The sequence below is a fragment of the Leptinotarsa decemlineata genome, unplaced genomic scaffold (genome assembly GCF_025532065.1).
Source record: "Leptinotarsa decemlineata unplaced genomic scaffold, Ldec_3_MD MMD2_tig00000882_RagTag_RagTag, whole genome shotgun sequence".
Lineage (NCBI taxonomy): Eukaryota > Metazoa > Arthropoda > Insecta > Coleoptera > Chrysomelidae > Leptinotarsa > Leptinotarsa decemlineata.
The window spans coordinates 13,564,056-13,587,031 of NW_027412556.1; the positions used below are offsets into that span (position 1 = coordinate 13,564,056).

The 22,976-nt window shown below is 34.8% G+C and overlaps 1 protein-coding gene across 8 annotated transcripts in view; it reads left to right on the forward strand.

Annotated features, from left to right (window-relative positions):
- LOC111517713 (maternal protein pumilio) overlaps positions 1 to 22,976 on the forward strand; it is a 402,140-nt gene that overhangs the window by 13,610 nt on the left and 365,554 nt on the right. For all 8 annotated transcript variants that reach the window (XM_074175054.1, XM_074175059.1, XM_074175057.1 and 5 more), the window contains exons 2-3: positions 2,190 to 2,380; positions 5,203 to 5,472. In XM_074175054.1, the coding sequence (XP_074031155.1) occupies positions 2,198 to 2,380; positions 5,203 to 5,472 (453 nt within the window). In that variant the 5' untranslated portion in view covers positions 2,190 to 2,197. The remainder of the gene's footprint in view (positions 1 to 2,189; positions 2,381 to 5,202; positions 5,473 to 22,976) is intronic.

Sequence of the window (22,976 nt, forward strand, 5' to 3'; positions counted from 1 at the left end):
CCAGACACCCGAGTACTTTCTATATAAAAACATCTCGCACAAATGTTCTGGAGAATTCTCCGATCCATACCATGTGTAAAGTGACAAATTCTGTTAGCGATTATTTAGATATATTTAGTTGCAAATTGTCAAATATAAAATCCCACTTCCTAAAATAATTGTTTTGTCACCTATAATAAATATAAAATGTGTAGTCTTTATAATCACTTGTTTGTATTGTTTGTAGTGTTTGTAGACTTTACAGTCACTTGTTTGTGATGTATTTATTATACTCTGTTATTTCCTGCTCTTTAATTGGGCTATGTCCTGTAGTAGAGTATTGTATAACAAATAAATAAATGAATAATTTCTTAATTTGAGCAAAGCCTTTGACCTCGTTGACCATGACATACTGTTACACAAATTGCAGTTTTATGGTATACGTGGCTCTGCATTGAATTGGGTTGGATCTTACCTGACTGATCGTAGTAAGCTGGTCTGAGTGAATGGAATGAATTCTGAAAGAAAATGTATATCAAGAGGAGTACCTCAAGGCTCTGTGTTGGGACCCCTTCTATTTTTGGTTTTTATAAATGATCTTCCGAAATATTGTTCAAAAGCTTCCATTACAGTTATTTTTGCAGACAATACTAACATCTTAGTATCTGTGGGAACTATGTCCAAAGTAATTGTCAAAGCTAATGAAGTAACTGATCAAATTTCTGAGTGGTGTTCTATAAATGGCCTGCTGCAAAATTCTGCTAAATATCAAATGCTCATCTTTGTTACTAAAAATACTACAATTGATAAAACCTATTTGGTTAGATTACATAATTAAACTTTACATCAAGATAATTGTACTAAACACTTAGGTGTTGATATAGATAATAAACCTAACTGGAAGTTCCATGTTGATAGTGTCAAACTGAAGCTCGGTAAACATATATATTTACTTCGTCGGTTAAAACAAACAGTCTCTCTTGATGTTCTCAAGCTTTTATACCACAGTTCAATTCAGTCAGTAATTTCCCATGGTCTTGAACAGTAGGGCTTATCAGCTAAAGCTGATGAAGTTTTTGTTGTTCAGAAAAAGATAATCAAAATTCTGGCTGGTGCATCTTCAAGTGAATACTGCAGGCCATTATTCATTCGTTACAGTTTATTAACAATGCTTAGTTTGTATATCTACCAAACACTGATATATTTAAAAAGCAAAATTTCAATCATTCCTAGAAATGAGCAAATCCATGAACATTTCACCAGAAATAACTCTCAACTACATCAACCTTATAGTAGATTGACAGTATCAAAGAATCACCCCATTTGCATTGGGGTAAAACTATATAATAAGCTTAGTGAGGACATTAAATCCTCAAATATCAATGTTTTTAAAAGGCGACTCAAGATTTTTCTATTGCAAAAAGCATACTACTCTGTGGATAAGTTTCTCCTTGAATCCTAGTTTGATTGTAGCTTATTAATATTTTTTTATGTATGTTTTACGTTTTATATTGACTATTTTATGTTTGATCTGTTGATTCAGTCAGTATTTTATGATGATGTTTTTTTTGTGTCTAATGTGATTGTGAAGGAAAACTGATTCAATAAATGTTTGATTGATTGATTGATATATAAAATCTAGCACATGAGAAAATACTTTAAACATATAAAACAAACTTAAGCTAGAATACGTCATTATAAAATTCTTGTAAACTATAATAGGGTTTATCCAACAGGAGAGCTTTTACTTCCTTTCTGAAATGTTCTACTGAACTTATTTCTGCATAAATTACGGAATCTTTAATTAGTGTCAGTGATGGGATCGGGAGTTTAATGTTGCCAGCTTGACGGGTGGCGGGACGTGTGTAAGTAGTGTCAAATTTGTGAATGTGTTTTTTAATTAGACATACCGTTTCCATAACAAAAATTGCGAATACTGTTAACATTTTCTGTTCAACAAAAAGAGGTTTACAGGAATCTGGAATTCTTGCTTTGCACATGTATGTTGTCTGTCATGGTATTTTAGCAGAATAGGTGGAATATATATTTCACCTTTTACAAATCAATATTTTGTAGAATTCCATTCATCATTTCAATTTGCTATCAGAAAATAATAGATTAATTTTTTGTGTAACAAAAATAATTTCTGATTGATCTGATCTTTTCACCTGATATTGTATTGTGAATTTTGATGCTCGTTTTCTTTGCAGTGACACCAATGAAGTGGTTGGGGGGTGGTGAAGGAGATGCTGTAATAAAAGTTGAAATGGATCGAGGTCCTCATCGCACCCAAGACGATGCTGCTGTAGGGTACGTGTTTCAAAGACCACCCGATCCGGAATTTCCTCCGTTTGGACCAAAACAGCTGCGCTGGGCTCACGGAGACGACAGCATTATAGATGTTAGTATATTGCCCGTTTACTCAAAATTTCTTTTTAACCAGAGTACACCTATCAAAGTTCATGCAGTTTGTTTTTATTTTATAGTTCAGTCGATAAATATGTGTTTTAGAGATTAATCAACACCATCTGCCTTCACATTGAATAAGTTGTTGATAAGGTTCCAGCCATTAGTTTTTCTATAAGCATCTTTTCAACAGATGAAGTTATAATTTCTGAAAATTAAACATTGGTTTCAGAATGCCAAAATCATTATAAAAAAAGTATCATAAAAATTGTGTCGAAAAAGCAAGGTTTTAATTTTCTACCTCTCCATCTTTATATAAAAAAAATTGGGATTCTTCTATATTCATTTATTCATTCATTTATTTTATTCAACGGGTAGTCCCAAATACAATTTGTTATAAAAATAGTTTGTAAAATCTTGAATTAAATTAAAGATAATAAATACATAATACAATATAAAACGCAATACAATAATATAGTGATAAAATCACAGTACAATTTTGTTATAAAAAAAGTTTGTATAATTTTAAACTAAAGATAGTAAATACATAACACTATACTAATAATATAAAACAAAATACAATATAGTAGTAAAATCACAGTACAATATAGTGGTAAAATACAAAATAGTGGTACAATATTATAGTATAAAAAAGAAACAATATAGTGATGAAATAGTACAGAATAATTAAAAGAAATATTACAGGAAATAATGCCACTCAGTTCAATTTTGATGGTATTTATGGAGCTGTTAAAGATATCAACCTGTTGATACGTATTCCCATTTCAGAGCATTATAGTGACAAGAGAGAAAAAAACCATAATTTGTGAAGTGGAACGGTATATTAAATGTTTCGGTACTGATTCTGGTCTGTCTTTTGACATTCAAATCAATTAAAGATAAAATCTCCCAGATGATGTTGCCAGTTGATGTTGCTATATTCCATAAAGAAGTAGTTGTTTTGTATTTCAAATAATTGAATAGCACTGGCCGCTACTTGAAAATCCATATTAAAACTCATTAATACAGGTTATTGTATGATTTTCACAATAAAAGGTTTTACAAAACCGCGATACGTGTTTTGCTATACAATAGCACACACGAGTCACGGTTTTTTAAAAACTTTTTATAGTGAGTATAACATCACACTGTATGTATGCTGATGACTCATCTTTTTTGTCTCCCAGGAATGCAGTGAAATGAATGAACAAGCTTGTAACCATCTTGCTAAACTAGGAGTATGGTTTTCAACTAATCAACTACATTTCAATATAGAAAAAACTGAGTATCTAATCTTTCACACCTGACAAAAAGTAATAAACAATCCACTCTCAATTAAACTGAATGATTTAAATATTATCAGAAAATCAACAACAATGTTCTTGGGAATAACCCTGGAGGACGATCTCAGCTGGAATAAGCATATTACAGCAACTATAAATAAATTAAATACAAAAATATATCAAATTCGATGTATGTGGAATGTGGTTGATATCGCCAGTTTGACAAATTTCTACTCTGCTCTGCTATTTTATAACATTTTACTATGGGGAAACTCTCCAGCTGCACAGCATCTATTTCTTATTCAGAAAAAAGCAGTAAGAACTATAAAAAATGTTATCACCCAGGAATTCCTGCAAACCATTATTTGCCAAATTGAATATTCTTTCTCTGGCCTGTCTTTATATTATGGAAGTTGCCTGCTACATTCATAAAATAAAAAACACTCTTCCTAGGCATTCAGGCATGCATGTCTACCAAACCAGAAACAATCAGCTGATCTATCCAAATGGATAACTCTCAACAGGTGTCAGAGTTTACTATCAGTTATTCACTGGCATTAAAATTCAGCCTACACACTTCAAATATTGAAACTCCATAAAACTCTTTCTGCAAGAAAATTTATTTTTTATAACACTGAAAAATTTTTAATTTAACTTTTTAATCAAATATTTTATATTGCTGTTCTCTTTATTATATTTATATACATGTACTCAGACATTATATCCTGACATGTTCTATACCCTAATGGGCCCTTTGAATGAATAAACTGATTTGATTTGGTTTGATTTGATTAAGTTGAAACCTTCAGGAGATGAAGTAAACTTTATCCTTTCTAAGATTGAATTTTCTAATTCTGGAACTGATGCAAATTGTTTGTCTACATTGCAAAAACTACAGAATAGAGTTATGCGCCTAATTTTAAGATGTAATAGATATATATGCCAAGTACAACAATGTTGGAAGTTCTGGATTGGCTTTCTGTGAAAGACCGTCTGTTCTATCCTACCATGGTATTCATCTTCAAAATATTGTCTGGTAATGCACCCTCATATTTTGACCAATTCATTGTTTTCCATCGCCAAATTCATAATTACCCCACTAGGGGGAATTCTAATTTATATGTACTACGTTTGAACTTTACAAGATCCATGAACTCCTTATTCCATAAAGGACTATTGGACTACAATAACCTCCCGCTTGAGATAAAACAAATTAAATCTATTATGACATTCAAAAAAGGACTTACTAGTTAGTCATTTGAAGATACAACATCCACATTAACGTTGATTTCATAATAACATATATATCTAGTATTTGTAATTTACATGTTATATTTTCTATTTATTGAATGCTTGGATAATTCCAAGCATACACATTTTAGTGTTATGAAGTTGGACTGTGACTTTGTCTATCTAATTTTAAAATGTTTTTGTATATTAGGATGCCTATTTGAAATAAATTTATTATAATTATTATAATCCTGATTTGACGGTATTCGTGAATATAGTTTTTAAAGCAGCACATTTTTTCTAGAATCACGATAAATGGAAGTACTCAATGGTGAACAATAAGGTTGCCACTCCCCCCAACAGCATGTCCTACATGGGCCAGAACACGACCCTGCCCGCCGGACTCTACGACATGGGGCAGAACAAGTCGATTCCGCAACACCACGAACAGTTGGTATATATGCCGAACCAGATGCTGCCAGGCGGCATGCCGTTGCACCATACGCAACAGTATGTGCCGCAACCGCAGACCCTCGCACAGCAGCTCGGTCAGCAGATGAGACATCAGCCACAGGTGAGTCCTTTTTCAACAGCATTGTTGATCTTCGCTTGTACTGGAATTTCATATGGAAATTGTTTTTTTTTATATTCACAAAATTTTTTATTTATTATCTCTAATGTATAAAACGATCATAATGTAAAGTCTAAGCTGCTTTTACATTGTTTTACAAAGGTCAAATGCATTGAACCAGTTCAACCGATTAAAATGTACACATATCTATGGCAAGATATGACTGAAGACTACATTATACGAGAGCTGTTGTTGAAAAATCAGAGGTTTTCATGATGCCTAGATCATTATGCCAATTCATCAAGTGAATGAGATTGATAGTGTTCCATGCCAGTGAAATAGATTGAGTTTTACTTCATCTCTTGATGACAGTGAAATGTGTATACAGAAGAGTATTGCAATGACACGGTGGATGGTCTTGATGAAATAGCACTTTTTTTTCAATGATATACCAGATTTCTACGTGTCAGTGGAAGACATTTTCAACAAAATTTTCAATCTCAAAGACAAACTGAATTGTGGACCTGATGGCTTTCCTGAGTATTTTTTCAAAAAATGTATCCAAACCTTAACAGATCCCATATTTCTTATTTTCAAGTGCTCATTAGATTCTAGTTCATTTCCTGACCTGTGGAAACATAGCTTTATCCGGCCTATTTTTAAATCTGGTGATAAACAAAATGTGGAAAATTATCGAAGTATCTGTAGTCCGTCTTCACTTGCAAAAATTTTTGATTCATTAGTTAGTGATCAGTTAAAATTTTATTGTAAGGAACGTTCAATAAATAATCAACATGGATTTTCACAATATAAATCTACTATTACCAACTTGATGATTTTTGAACACAAAATATTGGATGTTTTGGAAAGTAAAGGGCAAATGGATACAGTGTATACGGATTTTTCAAAAGCTTTTGATCGAGTAGACTACAATATCTTATTGAAAAAATTAAAGATATTTGAATTTTCTGACTCACCTGTAACATGGCTCAGAAGTTTCTTATGTAATCGAACCCAAAAAGTTAAAGTTTGAGGCGTTACATCGGTTATAATTCAGGTGCCATCAGAAGTATCTCAGGATTCTCACTGCGCTCCTATGTTATTCAATATTTTTATTAACGACATTGTTGAATGTTTCCATCATACTGATTTTTTGATGTTCGCAGATGATCTCAAAGTTTTCATGCCAATAAGATCACTGTATGATTCAACACTAATGCAAGATGACCTAGATAGATTGGTTACATGGTGCTTCGAGAATAATCTACAGTTGAATATCGCAAAATGCTGTTTTATAAGTTTTTACAAAAGAAGTAAAAAATTTGATACTTCTTATGTAATTAATGGCCATGGATTATCTTATGTTTCGTCTGTGAAGGATCTGGGTGTTTTTTTTTGATGAACAACTTCAATTTTTAGACCACTTGAACTACATTGTGGTAAAGGCAGCAAAATCTCTTGGATTTATTCTACGACATGGTAAACATCTGTCCCTTCAAGTCTTGAGGATAGTTTACTTGTCTCTGGTAGTATCAATATTAGATTATGGCTCAATGATATGGTCTCCATTTTATGACAATCACAATCTTACTCTTGAAAGAGTTCAAAACAAATTCCTAAGATTTTGTGCTCTTAGAATGAGTATACCTGTTATTGATCATGATTATAGCAACATTTTAGACATCCTTAATCTCAATCTGTTGAGAAAAAGGAGGGAAAACTTTGATCTAATTTTCATATACAAGTTACTGAATGGCTCAATTGTTGCTCCTGAAATTCTAAAAAATATTAATTTCAATGTCCCAAACAGAATTCTAAGGGCCAGCGATTTGTTTCACTTACGGTTTCATTCTACAAATTATGGCTTACATAACCCTGTTGACTTCGACTTATTAATGAAAGAAAATTGGAAGTAACTGGTATATCTCTCAGCAAATTCAAAAACAATCTCTCAACTGCATGGTAGTATTATGATATGTATTTTATAATAACTTAAGTTAATGTAATGTAGTATATTACTTTAACTTTATTCTCAAATGGGGGTGATCCCGTAAAATAAATAAATAAATGGGGCTGTCTTCTGCGATTTCATCCTTCAAATGCTCCAATAATGCTATTGAATAGTCGCTGTTGATGGTTTTTCCCTTTTATTCATTTATTATTATACACGGGTTTTCCCCTTTTTGCATATTAAATATAATAAGATAATACTTATACTAAATTCATAGTAAAAATGAACAATTTGGCACTACTACAGTATTAGACGGACACTTATACTAATATTTTTTCAAACTGGTTTTCAAACTGGTTTTGAATGAATATGATGTTTGTCCGGTGAATTCTAAACCTCTATTGCAATATTCATTACCTAATCTAAGAGATAGGTGATGAATATTATAACATGCGCATCCCAAAATACTGATACCATAACCTTGCCAGCCGACTGTTGCTTCTTTGCACACGTTGTAGTCGGTTCACCACATGCAGTCCACTCAGTTGACGATTGTTTTGAATCTGATGTGAAATGACGGAGCCATGTTTCATCCCTTGTAACATATCGACGCATAAATTCAGGTTTTTTATGGTGGAACAGCTTCAAACAATTTGTAGTTGTTTTTGGTCGATTGTGAGCTTGCGCGGCACCCACTTCGATTAGATATCCTTTGATATCTTCAGAGCCCCAAATATCTCGATCAACTTCACTTTGCGGTAATCCTTATTTTGTGGACCTATTTGATGTTTTCGTCGGCAACGGCCTTTTTGGGGCGTCCACTGCGTGCATCGTCCTCGGTGCTCAGTTTTCCTCGTTTAAACTTAGCAAACCATTTTTCAACGGTTGATTTTCCTGGTGCAAAGTCCGAATGATGTTTATCAAGCCAAGTCTTGGCTTCAACAATTTTTTTTGCCAAAAAGCAATGCTTTATTATTACAACGAAATTCTTTTTTATGCATTTTCTTCAAACTAACAAAAGTTGCTTCACTGAAAATCTTGTATTCCACAAAGTAATAGTCTGAAAGCTGTGAAATTTGGACGTGTCTTTTGTAGGTTAGGGATAACTTGAAATCATATGGATTTAATACTAGTAGCAGATTGTCAAAAGAGGTGTTTGCCATACATAGAATTTTATATATCGCCAGTTAAGCTGTTGCTTTGAGTATTAGTTAAGCTGTTGCTTTGAGTATTTACTATGTACTTTTCCGTTCTGGAATGGTATATGGAATTTAAAACTATGGAAATGCCACATTCACTTTCCAATTATTGTATGTTGAGAAATCGGAATATTCCAATGTTTTTTTTGTTTATGTTTATGATTGTACATTAGCTTTAGGATTTTCATTTTTAAACTTTGTGCTTTCAATTGTAATTCGGACTTCCCATTACGGCAATACCTATTATTTACAAAATAATTAACAAGTTCACACAAATGTATTTAACAGTAATCGAAGCTAGGTTTAAGGAAAAAATATATATAAAATAAGATCTTCAGATTATGTGGTGCTGCAGGTTTTTCCGGGTTTTCCTGCAGCTGAAAAAGCAAATGCGCCACTAGATTCAATGAAGTCGCTCTGGAGCGCCAATTAATTTTTATTGTTGTTTTTATTTTCATCGTTGTTTTAATAAAAGAAAATGTAAAATAAAATAAAAAATAATTGTAAAAATAAGTTAACGAATTACAATCTTGTCACAGTCTTTTTAAATGCTTCCAAAGAAGAATTATTTTACCTACATTCCGGCCATAGTTGGTGGAACAAAAGGGTACTTTGGAAGATTTCCGAATTTCTTGTTCTCCTTATTGGATTGACATTCAAAGTTATAAGTTCGACAAGTTCCGGGGAATTGATTATTTTATGAATTAGTGTAAGATCTGATTCTAATCTTCTATGAGCCAGAGTATTCAAGTTAAGAATGGCCAATATAATTTTAGTCATATTCACCAATATGTTTTCCCACTTTATCTCCAGAGTATCTTAAAAACTTATTTCGAACACTTTTAAGCACATCAATATCCACATGATATGAAGGGCACCAAATTGTGGAATTGTATTCGATTATTGATCTAACAATTGAACAATATATGATTTTTATTGAAGTGAGAGATAATTAATTTGCAGATCTAAGAATGAAACCCAAAATTTTCAGTGCTTTAGAAGTAATATTTGCAATGTGGGGTTTGAATGACATTTTGGGGTTGAGAGTGATTCCTAAATCTCTGATTGTGTTTGTTGTTTTCAGTTCTGATTTATTGATTTTAATGGGATTTTTGTTTCGGAAAAAACTAAATTTTTGACATTTGTCTATATTTAATTGCTGTAGATGTATATCACACCAGATAACAAAGTTAGATAAATCGTACTGTAATAATTCTGTATCAGTTGAGTCATGAATAACTTCAAACATCTTCAGGTCATTAAATAAATAAATAGATAAATTACTAAGCAATATCAGAAAAAAAATAGTCTTTAAGATTTTATTCAATTCCAAATCAGGTCATCCTGAACACAAAATTTAACTATTTGACGTGTTCAAACTGAGTACTAGTGAATAAATACTGACAAAAATAAAAGAAATAAGAACGCACAGTGAAACATTTCTTGAATTTCACTAGTTCGGACTTCCATTGTCTACTATATAAAATGATTTGAAATTCCTGGAACAACTAAAAAAGAAAAATTAAAAATGAATAGCTGAAAATAACAATTATATTAAGCAAAATAAACCTGAAATGAAATAATAGTGAAATAAAATACAAGTAAAATAAGACAAATTGAACAAAAATAAATAAGAATAAAGAAATGAAAAAAGAAAATAAAAATAAAAAGTTGAGAGATTCCAAGTCACGTTAGTTCACGACGTTTCGATTGTTGGTATCTACAATCGTCTTCGGGTGATGACTGGACTAATTCCTCCGAGAGATGACTATTTATAGGTCGTTCGAGTACTTTCACTTATCCCCTCTTTCCATTTTCCGCTTCACTGATTCCGTGGGAGATGACCGTTTGGCGGAAGTTGTCCATTTTTCGCTTGATAATGGGTTTCCATATGTTGCGTATTTCTACGCTGGCTTCGCTGAATACGTTGTTGGACGACATGTAAGCGGCTTCCTTGAATTTTCTCCTAAACCAATGTTCCTCTCTGTGCAAGATCTCAGCTTGGGACCACTCGATGTTGTGTTGATGAGTCCAAACATGGTCTGCTATTCCTGATTTGTTGGTTTCCCCTCGCTGTGTGTTTTTCTTGTGTTCGGCAATGCGAACATTCAATGGCCTCTTAGTTTCACCAATATAGGATTTTCCGCACTCACAGGGTATCCGGTAAATGCAATTCTTGGAATCGCAGTCCGCGTTTGGTGGCCCGGTTTTCGTAAGGCTGCTACGGATAGTGTTGCCGGATCTGAAACAGGTTCTGATGTTGTACTTGGAACCAATTCTTCTTATCCTCTCCGATAATTTTCTGATGTAGGGAAGTGCAAGCACTGGTTGTGACGGCTTCTCTTCCTTGCGAGGCTCCTGCTGTCTTTTAGCCAAAGTCTTTTCTACCATCGCTTTGGAGTATCCATTCCGCTGAAGATCATTTTTGATGATGTCTAGTTCCTTCTCGAGACCTTCCTTCGTATTACAGATCCCGAAAGCAAGGTCTAATAAAGTCTTGATGATTCCACTTTTAGTTGATTGATGGTGGTTGGATTCGTGGTTCAGATACTGTCCCGTATGAGTGGGTTTTCGGTATACAGATGGAGTAGCTTTGGAGTAGCCATTCCGTTGAAGATCATTTTTGATGATGTCTAGTTCCTTATCGAGACCTTCCTTCGTGTTACAGAGCCGAAAAGCACGGTCTAATAAAGTCTTGATGATTCCTCTCTTAGTTGATTGATGGTGGTTGGATTCGTGGTTCAGATACTGTCCCGTATGAGTGGGTTTTTGGTATACAGATGTTTCTCACTTAGTGAGAAAACGTCTAAGAATGGCAATTCGTTGTGGATTTCCTTCTCAATTGTGAAAGTGATGGAAGGTCTCACGCTGTTGATGTGTTTCAGGAAGGCGTCTAGTTCAGTGTTCCCATGGTTCCATATTATGAAGGTGTCGTCAACATATCTCAACCAGACTCGAGGTTTCTTGTGGGCTTCTTCAATGGCGAGAGTTTCGAACCACTCCATATATATGTTGGCTATGACTGGTGAAAGTAGCGATCCCATTGGCAGTCCCTCATCTTGTGTAAAGAATTCGTCCTTCAGTTGGAAATAACAGTTTCGTACACAGAATCCTAGTAATTCCATAATTACTTCTATAGGTAGATTCGTTCTCTCTTTCAGGTTCCCGTCTTCGGATAGCTTTCTCTGTATGATTTGTAGTGCTTCTTCAACCGGAACGTTGGTGTAAAGGATTTCCACGTCGAAACTAATTAGTTGATCTTCCTGTGTGACCTCAATTGACCCTAGTAGTTCGACAAAATGCCTTGAATTCTTCACAAAAGACGATATTTTTCCTTGTAATGGTTGTATTAAGGGAAGTACAAATCTAGACAAGTTTTTTCAGTTGTTTCAGGGATTTCAAATCATTTTATATAGTAGACAATAGAAGTCCGAACTAGTGAAATTCATCATGAAACATTGTTAATCACCTTCAAAGAAACATTTCTTGTTTAAGTACACAATGTGGCCCTAAATTTCATCACTTGATCACTGTTCAAATTTTGGTTTTTATGTTAAAATAGTGACAGCCTAGTTATATTATTAGAGAATGTTTCATGTTTTACTGTTTTATGTTAACATTAAAATTTTAAATAACTGTTTGAATCAGAGTTTGTGTTTTATAGTTTTCTGTGTTTAATAATATCTAATTTCCAAAAAAAAAAATGTTTTACTGTCTGAAGATCTATTTCAACAAATTCTGTGGCCTGTTCAAAAAAATCAGTTGAATGTTCAAATTTCATGGGCTACGTACAGTCATCTCGAACATATGTTATCAGTGTTTTGCGTGTTTGGCGATTTTCTGCTCTCGAAAATAATGGATCAAAGAATGTGAATTACATTTTGTGTAAAAAAATGGAATTTAGTGCTCAAAAACGCGAAATGTTGACAGTGGTATACGATGATTGTTCACTGAGATAGAAAAATGTTTGCAAGTAGGTTTCACAGTATATGGTACTGGCTAAACAATTTATAATAAAACCAATTAGGCCCTTAAGTTGTAAACCCCTGATCAAATAAAGGGAAGAGTATCACAATATTACACTACACAATAGGATTAAACCAGGTAGTTTATTGAGTTGATAAGCCAATACCATTTAGAGTAAAACATACTATACAAGCTTTCACAGAAGGTTGAGATGTGAATGACAATGTCTGCCATGAACATCCCAGCACATCAACAACAGATGAAAGTAAGTGAAGAAAATTTTTATGGAGAATCTTCGAATTACTATTAGAGAAGTTTCTGAGGGAGGCGGCATATCGGTTGGCTCACGTCATGCAATTTTTTCGTAAATTTTGGGCATGAAGCATGTGGCAGTAAAGTTTGTTCCAAAATTGTTGAATTTTGATCAAAGCAAACGTCGTATGAGCATCGCTCAGGAATTGTTGAATGACGTCAACGGCGATCCAGATTAGCTTAAGAGAGTCATAATCAGTGACAAATCATGGGTATATGGTTATGAATCGAAACCAAAGTCCAATTTTCCCAAAGGAAGCGCCAAGGAGAGCCAAAGCCAAAAAAAGCATGCCAAGTTCGATCAAATGTAAAGGTTTTGTTCACTGTTCTCTTTCATTACCGTGGCGTAGTGCATCACGAGTTCTTGCCACATGGTCGTATGGTCTTGCGAGAAGCAATACGAAAAAACGTCCGGTATGGTAGAAAAACAATTCATAGCTTTTGCCTTGTTGGTTGGTGGTTCAAGTCCCAGGCTGAACGATCGATTTTCACTTGCTATCGTCCAAACCGTGTTAGGAATCACACGTTAAAAGGTAAGACCTCGTTATTCCTTAGCTCGCACATGTTTCGCCTTCTGAGGGTTTTCGTTCGTAGGGGTGCGACAGATGGTTAACGGAAAAACAGATTTTAAACAGATACTATTTTTCATTCTGAATGAACGTAGAGGAATAATAAGTGTAATATGTCTAATGTTGGAAGATCTAAAAAAAAAGAGAGAGAAAATAATAAGTTGGTATTTTTTCTCGGTATACTTTGTAGGTGGGGACAATTTCACAATCATGCATTAACCTTTTTTACTGCAATTTACATAGGATAAGAATGAGTATCATTTTACTAATGAAACAGGTGAAATATTTTATCCTAATTAGCGAAGACAACAGCTAGGATTAATTTACATAGCATACAAATATGAAATAAGGATTCCTCTGAGAGATGAAAGGAGTAATTGGGGAAGTTTAAGAATGAGATATAATAGAAAATACAAAGATAATGGTAATAATAAAGTCTATTCAGTTTTTATTCTTTGTTTCCATAATGTTTTGATATCATTTTTATTTCTACTTTTTGTCTTGCCCATGACATCGAAGATTGAATTCATGTCAACAATGTTTGCTTTGTTTCTGCTTTCACCCCACCATTCTACATTCTTACAATCAAATATTCCATTCGGAATCCCGGGAAGAAGAAATTTGAAAAAATCTGCTTCCTTTCTGGCTAATACACCTTATGAGTTTTTTCCTGTCTTGAGGAACTTGGCATATTCAAATCACAAAAAAAATATCAGGTGCATCATGAATGTGCCTAGTACCGAGAGTTGTAAGAGTTTTTTCAGCAAATATGAAATGCTAACACTTCCATTCCTATATATTGTTGGATTGTGTCTTTATATTTTTAAGAATAGAGATGGTTTTGTGAAGATTTCTGATGTACGTCAAGTGAATACTCGATCTCAAAATTACTTCCATTTACCAATCTGTAAAAATAGAGTACATTAATTTCGGCTCTCCTACTAATAATGGCTTACATGCATTCAATAAATTACCAAATGAATTGATTAATTGTTCTTCTTTAATGACTTGCAGAAAGCAACTCAAAAAATGTCTTGTTACAAGACGAATTCTTTTCAAAAGATGTCTCATTTAACGGCGAGTTTTTCAATTCCAAAACTCTGAATGTGAACTTGTTAGATCTACATTGTATGTTTTTGATGGACTTGATTATTCCAATTCAATTTTGATCTCTTGGGAAATAAAATTATATTTTTTTTACGGAAGTATGCGCTGGTCAGGCCCTATCCGCCGAAGCCCCGATACATTCGGGAGGACGCGCCAGCTTTATCAACCAACGATCACTCTCCACACCGTGGAGTAAGTGATCATTGGGTACGAGAATCATGTGTCCTGAGCAAGCGCAGTGAGCCAAGAATGTCAGCCTTCTGCATCTGTGCGGCTAAGATTTATGGCTTAGTGCGGCAAGCCGGTATGATTTTAAGATTCGAGAGTAGAGAGGGCATCATTTCACCAAGGACTGAGGCGTTCGAAGAAAAATTCTCGATATTTTATCCGTTTTTCCTCCTCTTTTTCGCCAGGAGCTGAAAACTCCACGACAAATATCGTTTTGCTCTGCTGGTCGAGAAGGACAACATCAGGCTTATTAGCTTGTATGAGCCTGAGGGTGGGGAACGATATAATTATTATTATTACTATTATTATTACATAAACATCGAAGTATAGTGAAATCGAATTCTGGAAATTTTCACTGCACCCTTGAGAGTAATGAAAATTTTGTGAATTGAGATGAGTGTGAAGGGATGTGGAAACCTAGGAAGTCTAGAAACATCACTTACTTACTTTTTAAAGTTTTCATATAATTTTTTATGTGAAATAAATATTCATTTTTATATTTTGCGAATTTGATGAAGGATTAATTACTTATCTAAAAAATCACGTGCATTTTTAAAGATTATGACCTTCTCCATTTGAGGTTGATAGTGTTTCATAAACTTCAAATTTCGGATGACACCATTAAAAATGTAAAGCAATGAGAGCGTTTCAAGGATTGGGTTTGAATAGATGTAGATTATATTCGTTTGGAAAAACCGTTTCAAGAAAATATTCCAACAGAACGGCCTTCTGCAAATGATGAGATTTCAAATATTAAACACTATGGAAATAGTATAGCAAATGGTCCATAGTTACTTGGAAGATTTTTCTTGATGTTCTTGTAAGTCTTCCGGTAAGAAGGAAAAATCCCCCACTGACAGGTCTACAAATAAGTATGTGAGTGTGTTTGTGAGTAGGGTTTTTGACTTTGGTACCAATTTGGTTCTGACAAAACGACTTTGCGTGTTACTGAGTTACCGGCTCAATATCAGATGAGTACATAACATTTCATTCGTATAATGTTCTGCTTGATATTTGGAAAAAAGGTATAGATCTCACCCAAGTAAAAATTTCAACTGGAACACTATAATTTTTAATCCGTTTGATATAGGTAATATAAAATTTTAATTTCGAAATATAACAGAATTGGCCATTTATATTCAAAATGGCGACGAAGGAGCCATTTTCTCCAAATTCATCTACGTCATCTATTTTAATTTCATCAGACATCTTGATATAGGTAGAAACAAAAGACAAAGTTTGTATAATTTTTTGAAGAAATAATTTGGAATATGTCTCGTTTACATTTTATTTTTTCTTTCAAAATACCATTTTTGACTTTATCTCCGATGTCCTCAGTGACGGACATCCGATGTTTCGGAATAAGACATGCCTTATTGCCTCTTCAGCACCAATCTGGATATCATTACAAGATTTCCACATTATTTTTATATAAAGATAGAGAAATAGAAAGCCAAAACCTTTATATCTCAAAAGTTATATCCCATAATATGCTATGCCGATGATACTGCTCTGATTTACACGGGCACATCATGGCGTGAAATAAGAGAGACAGTAGAAACAAATTCACAAAAAATATGCATGTGGTTAAATAGTACTAAACTATCACTGAAGGTGAATAAGATAAAGTATCTGACCTTTTCTGCCACCCTTCGTGATCAACCCAAAAACTACAAAATAAAAATGCATATACCGCACTGTAATAATCAAAATAGTTGTGACTGTCAGACCGTAGAACAAACCACATCTAAATTATATTGGTTATTTCAGATCAGCACCTAAATGGACGGAACATACTTTGAGCCTTTTTTACATACTTTTTACATACTTTGAGCCTTTTTTACAAAAAGGCTCAAAGTATTAATTCACACTTTTTATGAACTAGGTGACATACTATCAAAAAAAATCTTATAATACTTTATACTTCTCTTGTCAAGTCTATAATAAAATATTGTATTCCTGCTTGGGGTGCAACATTCAAAAATGCTATTAGCACATTCTGGTATCTGATATCTGTAGAGTAGGGAGGGTGAGTGTAGACTCACAGCACTTAGGCCACATGTGACCCATTGTACATCCTCCCGAGGAGTTGTCCTCCTAGGTCATCGTCCATCCTGTCCTTTCCAGGAAGGTGGACAGGTCACTAGCAGACATCTCCTTTATATCGGCAGGTGTATGCCAACTTTGGCAACTTTGAGGTGTCTCAGGGTGGCCTCCGCGAAGGTTTTGGAAGGTGTAGCGATATTACTGTCGTTGCGCGGCTTCTTCAACCTTCTTGGGGTTCCCTCCGTGGAGGTGCACAAGTGAGGGAGCTTTCCAGCAGGGGCAGCCCATTTCTTGCCTTTATTCAAGTCGGGGCTCTTGGCGACCGCCGCTGGAAGTGCCCTTGCTGTTGAAGGTGATCTGCTTGTTCAACCTCATTCCAAGCGGTAGATTGGGGTGGACATTTCTGTTCATCCCCAGTCACCGCCTTAGATTGGGGTGAGCACTTCTGTCCAGCCTCGGGATTGGTTTTTGTTTTTGTTGTTTCATTCATGTGTGTTCCCACGAGTAGCAAGGGAGGAGTAGGTCTCCTCTGGCAGAGCCCCGCATTACCAGAGGTAGGCTGATAACAATGAGGTTTCGCCCAGTTCCTCAAGCGGATCGTTCGTGACCGCATATCACCCTGCGGCCATTCAGCTGTTGGCACAACTCCTCACACCTTGGGTAGGCTGGTCCACGGTGGCATGTTTTGTAAAGGTTTTTGGGGAGTTTTAGTTCCCCTGACCGTACTTATTTCTGCCACTGACCAAGAGTGACCAGTCCCCTGGCCGTTCCCTTATCCGCCATCTGGGGACGCGCCCGATAGGTAGCCCAATCCACTGGCTATTAGCACATTACAAACCGCTCAAAAAAAATTCTGTTAAAAACCATCTTTAAAAAAATAGACTCTTTTCAAGAGAGTGTTATATCAAGAAACCAACATGTTAAATATTCGTTCACTATACACTTATCACTGCCTAATAAGAATGTTCCATAAACGAGCAGATTTCGCGCAGAAACATTTAAGAGAAACTCGATCAAAAATGAACCAGGACGTAAAAATTGAATTCTTTAATAAAACGGTCACCCAGAATTCTTTTTTCATTTATGGTCCAAAAGTTTTCAATATCTTACCTGAAAATATAAAAGATATAAATTCCTTCAAACTATTAAAAAAAGAGGCGAAAAAGTATGTACATAATCACCCAGACAAATTTCCAACTTTATACTGAAATAAATGCTTGTAATAATTGTATATATTGTTTATATAAGCACTTCACATACACTACCGAAAATTAACAATAATACCACACCAAGCGGTTATACCCCAATCGAAATGTTTCAAATTATCCAATCTCATTTGAACCCTAATTCTCTCTTATCCTCTTTCAATATTCATAAAAAAATGTAAGTAAACTTCACTTGCCATTTGAATACAATTACATAAGACATACAATTGTACAAATGCCATGCTGATTTAGACATCACAAAACAAGCTATATTTGTCTAGCGTTAGTCTATTCCAGTGAGTCATTTTTAAGAAACTCACAACTATCCAATATCAATTATTTTATTTATTTCCACATTTTTGATTGTTTTTTCTATTGATGTTTATATGTATAATGTAGAAAGCCAAAAACTTTTCCAAAAATATGTTTTGAAATATGTTGAATTGAAATTAACCAATTTTGCTGTAATAATAAAATCGAATATCTCTTGAATGTGAATGAGCCTGTTGATTTCCGACACTGGGACTTTTGCGATTTGCGACATCTGGCTTGCAACTTTTGTCGAACCATGCGTTGTTGTTAGATGATATCAACATTGGAAAAGGAATATATCATGCTTGATATAAGCCTAACATCCACCTAGCGGAAAGTTCGGAAACTGACTCATTACACTCGACATATTAACATAGGTGACGCTAGCGTCAAAACAAAACTAAGAGAAAATAAAAAGTATTCATGAGTTAAACCATCTAAGTTAAAATTATTTACTACGAAGGAACACAGATTTGTGGATCGATATGGTACAATAAATAAATAACAATAACAAAATGTGATTGAGTGTAACAAATTGAAAGTTAAATTTAGAAACATCAAAGTTAAAGCCTATTATGATAGGAATTAATTTTTTTTAACATCTCCAATTTTTATAAAAAGAATAATTTATGATACATCATTGAAAAGGTAAAATCTGGTTCTATTCAAAACAGAAATAATCCACTGTAGCGTCCATAAGAAAAACCAAAGTTGATGATGGTGGCCGGAAGACGAAACGTTGGATAGCAAATCTGAAAACACCATTATGTAGCAGGGAAAAAGTGGAAATATGGAAGTGCAATTCATTTTCGAATCCTTCAAAAAATAAGCCAGAAAATAATAACCATTTTCGGAAATTTCTGTTTTTCCGGATATCTCTGGATATACTCGGAATTTCAGAACTTTCTCCACTGTTGTTGTTGTTAGTCAGGTAGATGCACAACTTTGCCCCAATTTAACCATCTTCGTATCTCTCATAGTTTCCGAGATCAAAATGGTGAGGATCGAATTTGAAACACCCGGTATATGAAAAAAGTCAAACAAATAAGTTACATTTAAAAATCATCGATTTTTTAAATCTTAATTTATAGTTCTTACAATTAATTTCCTTGGACATAATTCATGTTTTGACTGTCGACAATTTTCGTTCTCACTATGCGCAACTTCACTACGTATCATCAGAAATCGAGAACAAAATTTAGTCCATCCATGTCGAAATTCCAGAAAGCAACCCACATTAATCGCACACAATTACACACGCACAAAATAGCAGACCATAATTTGGCAATACGATCTGAAAAGAGGTGAGTAAGTCAAGGTACAAACAAGGCCTTCCGAATTTCAGTCGATACGATTCGAATGAGGCTGGTTCGAATTTGAAGCTTTCGAATTTTTCATCGACGGTAGTGTCGTCAGTGGCTTTGAACAAGCGTCGATGGTCTGGAGGACGAGGTTATGTGGGGTCTGTTTTGAAAAAGTCAGCTTCAGTATTATTAAAAAATTGGACTTTTGACATATAAAGTGACACTTTCGAAATTGAATTTCGCTGGTTGTCAGTGGACTGTAATTTCATAAAATGGTGGTTACTGAATAATTGTTTGTTTATTACACAGGTCACATCGTGTTATTACATCGACTAATTTTATAAGTACTAGCTACTGATCAGGCCCACTTTCACCAAACATTCGGTCAGTTAATGAGATAACGACAGATTCAACGAGTCCTTACGTAAGGTCCTATATTTGATTTTAAATAAAACAAAGTTTGTGTGGGTATCATCGAAATTTTTTATTCGTTTGACTCTGGCGCATAAATCAAGCTGAATTTGACCAATGGCATGGGTTATGTTTGTTTTAAGGACCGCTGTGGTTTGTGGCTTATTCGTATGCACCTGCGACTTGAGAAAACCTCAAAAGAAAAAGTCTAACGGGGTCAACTCGCTCCTGCAGAATATTTAGAATATGTGGCATGACCTGTGTGGCACATATCACCGTCCTGTTGAAACCACATGTCGTTGGTGTCCAGGTCATCCATTTCAGGCCATAAGAAGTTGGTAATCATCGACATGTAGTGCTCCCTGTTGACAGTGATGGCCTTGCCAACGTCGTTCTCAAAAAAATATGGACCGATGACGCCGCCACACCGAACAGTGACTTTTTGGGATGCATTGAACGCTCTTGGATCTCGTGTGGATTGGTATCGTACTAAATTCGAAAATTTTGTTTGTTAGGGTCAGGTCCCAACTGCTCCAGAGCCCATTCAGCGAACACACGTCGTTGTTTATGGTCGTTTACCTTCAGGACCTGGGTCAGTTTAATTTTGTACAGGTGCAGGCCCACGTCACGACGCAAAATTAGCGAAAGGCTGTTGTCCTGCACAGTCTCACAGACAGCGGCGATGCTTTCGGCATATCTTGCGTTTCGTCGACGTGCGGTTGTTGGTCGGACTGAACCAGTGGACTCAAATTTATTCACCACCACATTGCGAATAGTCCTCTCGGTAGGACGATTATGGCCACTGTAAAATGGGCGGAGCGCGCGGTACGTCAGACTGAATAAATGACAACTAATTTGAGAGGCGTAGCTTCAACAAGATGGCCATTCGAAAGTCCTTGTTGGTAGACCCTATACCACCGAACAGCACATGAATTTTACAAGAGTGACAAATTATATTTTGAGTATTGGTTTACTTATCGATTTGAATTTGATATTGATATTGCATATCTTAATGAGGATCTAGAAGATAAATGTCTCCGAACCGGATATAATGTCAGGTCAGACAATTCAGCTTTCTGCTTCGATAAGTTTGTTGGGGGTTAAAATGGACACCAATATGTCTTGGCACAATCATGTCGTTGGAATTGCAAAGGCTGCTTCTCAAAAGCTTGGAACACTGTTCCGAACCATAAAGAAAACTGTACACACCTCAGCAACTTTTGATGCTTTATAAATCTCAGATCAGGCCTTTGGAGTAGTGTTCTCATGTATGGAGCACTGCCCCCAAACATACCCTGATTGGAGGTGCGAACATCACGTGCAACCTCGATAGCCTGGAACATCAAAGAAAGTCTCTCTTTTATATATACTTTCATGGGAGGTGTTCAAGTGACTTGACACATTTGATTCCACCAAGAGCTGTAAATATCAGGAATACGCGACGGGCTGTCGCTGCCCATCGTTTTGTGGTTCGAACTTCACTGTTTAAGAACTTTTTCATCTAGAAAACTGCGTTTATGTGGAATACACTTCCTGAGAACGGACAAAGATCATAAAATTAGAAAATCTTCATGCCACACATGGATACATGGAAATATCCTTGTGTTTTGATTGTGTTATCTAAAAAATGGTACCAATCTGAGCTACTCGCTTGCCAAGCGAACTTTAAATTTCATAGTTTTCATTCGAAGTTTATTATATTGTTGTTTCTGGATTGCTGTAAGAGTTGTTGATATTGAAAGAGCAATATAATGGTGACTTTTCACCGTCTAAATTAAACTTCGCATTTTATGTTTGTTTGAAGGTGATTGACAATGTTTCATGATGAATTTCATTAGTTCGGACTTCCATTATCTGATATTATATAAAATGATTTGAAATCCCCGAAAGAACTAAAAAATAAGAATAAAAATGAATAGCTGAAAAAACAATTATATTAAGCAAAAAAACCTGAAATGAAATAATAGTGAAATAAAATACAAGTAAAAATGTAACAAATTGAACAAAAAATAAAATTTAAATTAAAAAAGTTGAGAGATTCCAAGCCAAAATACTTCACGACGTTTCGATTTTTAGTATCCACCATCGTCTTCGGATGATAACTGGACTGATTCCTGATAGGTCATTTGGTCACTTAGTGTCGGTCATCTTCACCAATACGTCTAAGAATGGCAATTCGTTGTGGGATTCCTTCTCCATTGTGAAAGTTATTGAAGGTCTTACGCTGTTGATGTGTTTCAGGAAGGCGTCTAGTTCAGTATTCCCTTAGTTTCATATTATGAAGGTGTCGTCAATGTATCTCAACTAGGCTCGGAGTTTCTTGTGTGCTTCTTCAATGGCCAAAGTTTCAAACCACTCCATATATATGTTGGCTATGACTGGTGAAAGTGGTTTCACTATTATTTCATTTCAGGTTTTTTTGCTAAATATAATTGTTTTTTCAGCTATTCATTTTTATTCTTCTCCTTTAATTTTAATTCTTCTTTAGTTCTTCCAGGGATTTCAAATCATTTTTATGTAATATCAGACAATGGAAGTCCAAACTACTGAAATTCTTCGCATTTTATTTTCTGATAAACACTGTTATGCTAATGTACATCTCTTTGGTTTTGCTTTTTAATCTGACAATGAATATATTATTATTAGTATAAACTTTTTGGGAAAAAAAGTTTTTGGCTTTCTACTACTCCATCTTGATACAAAAAAAAATTAATCACTCCTAAAAAAATAACCCCTTCAATTCAAATGAGATTCCTCTTGGCTGGGATTGAATCAAATAGGTGAATGAATGTCATTACCATGTAGCAGATCAAGCTTATTCCGTGACATTAAAAATCGTAATTCATGAATGAAGTGTGTGTATTTTCTATGTTATCCAATTTGGTACTGAAGAGCCT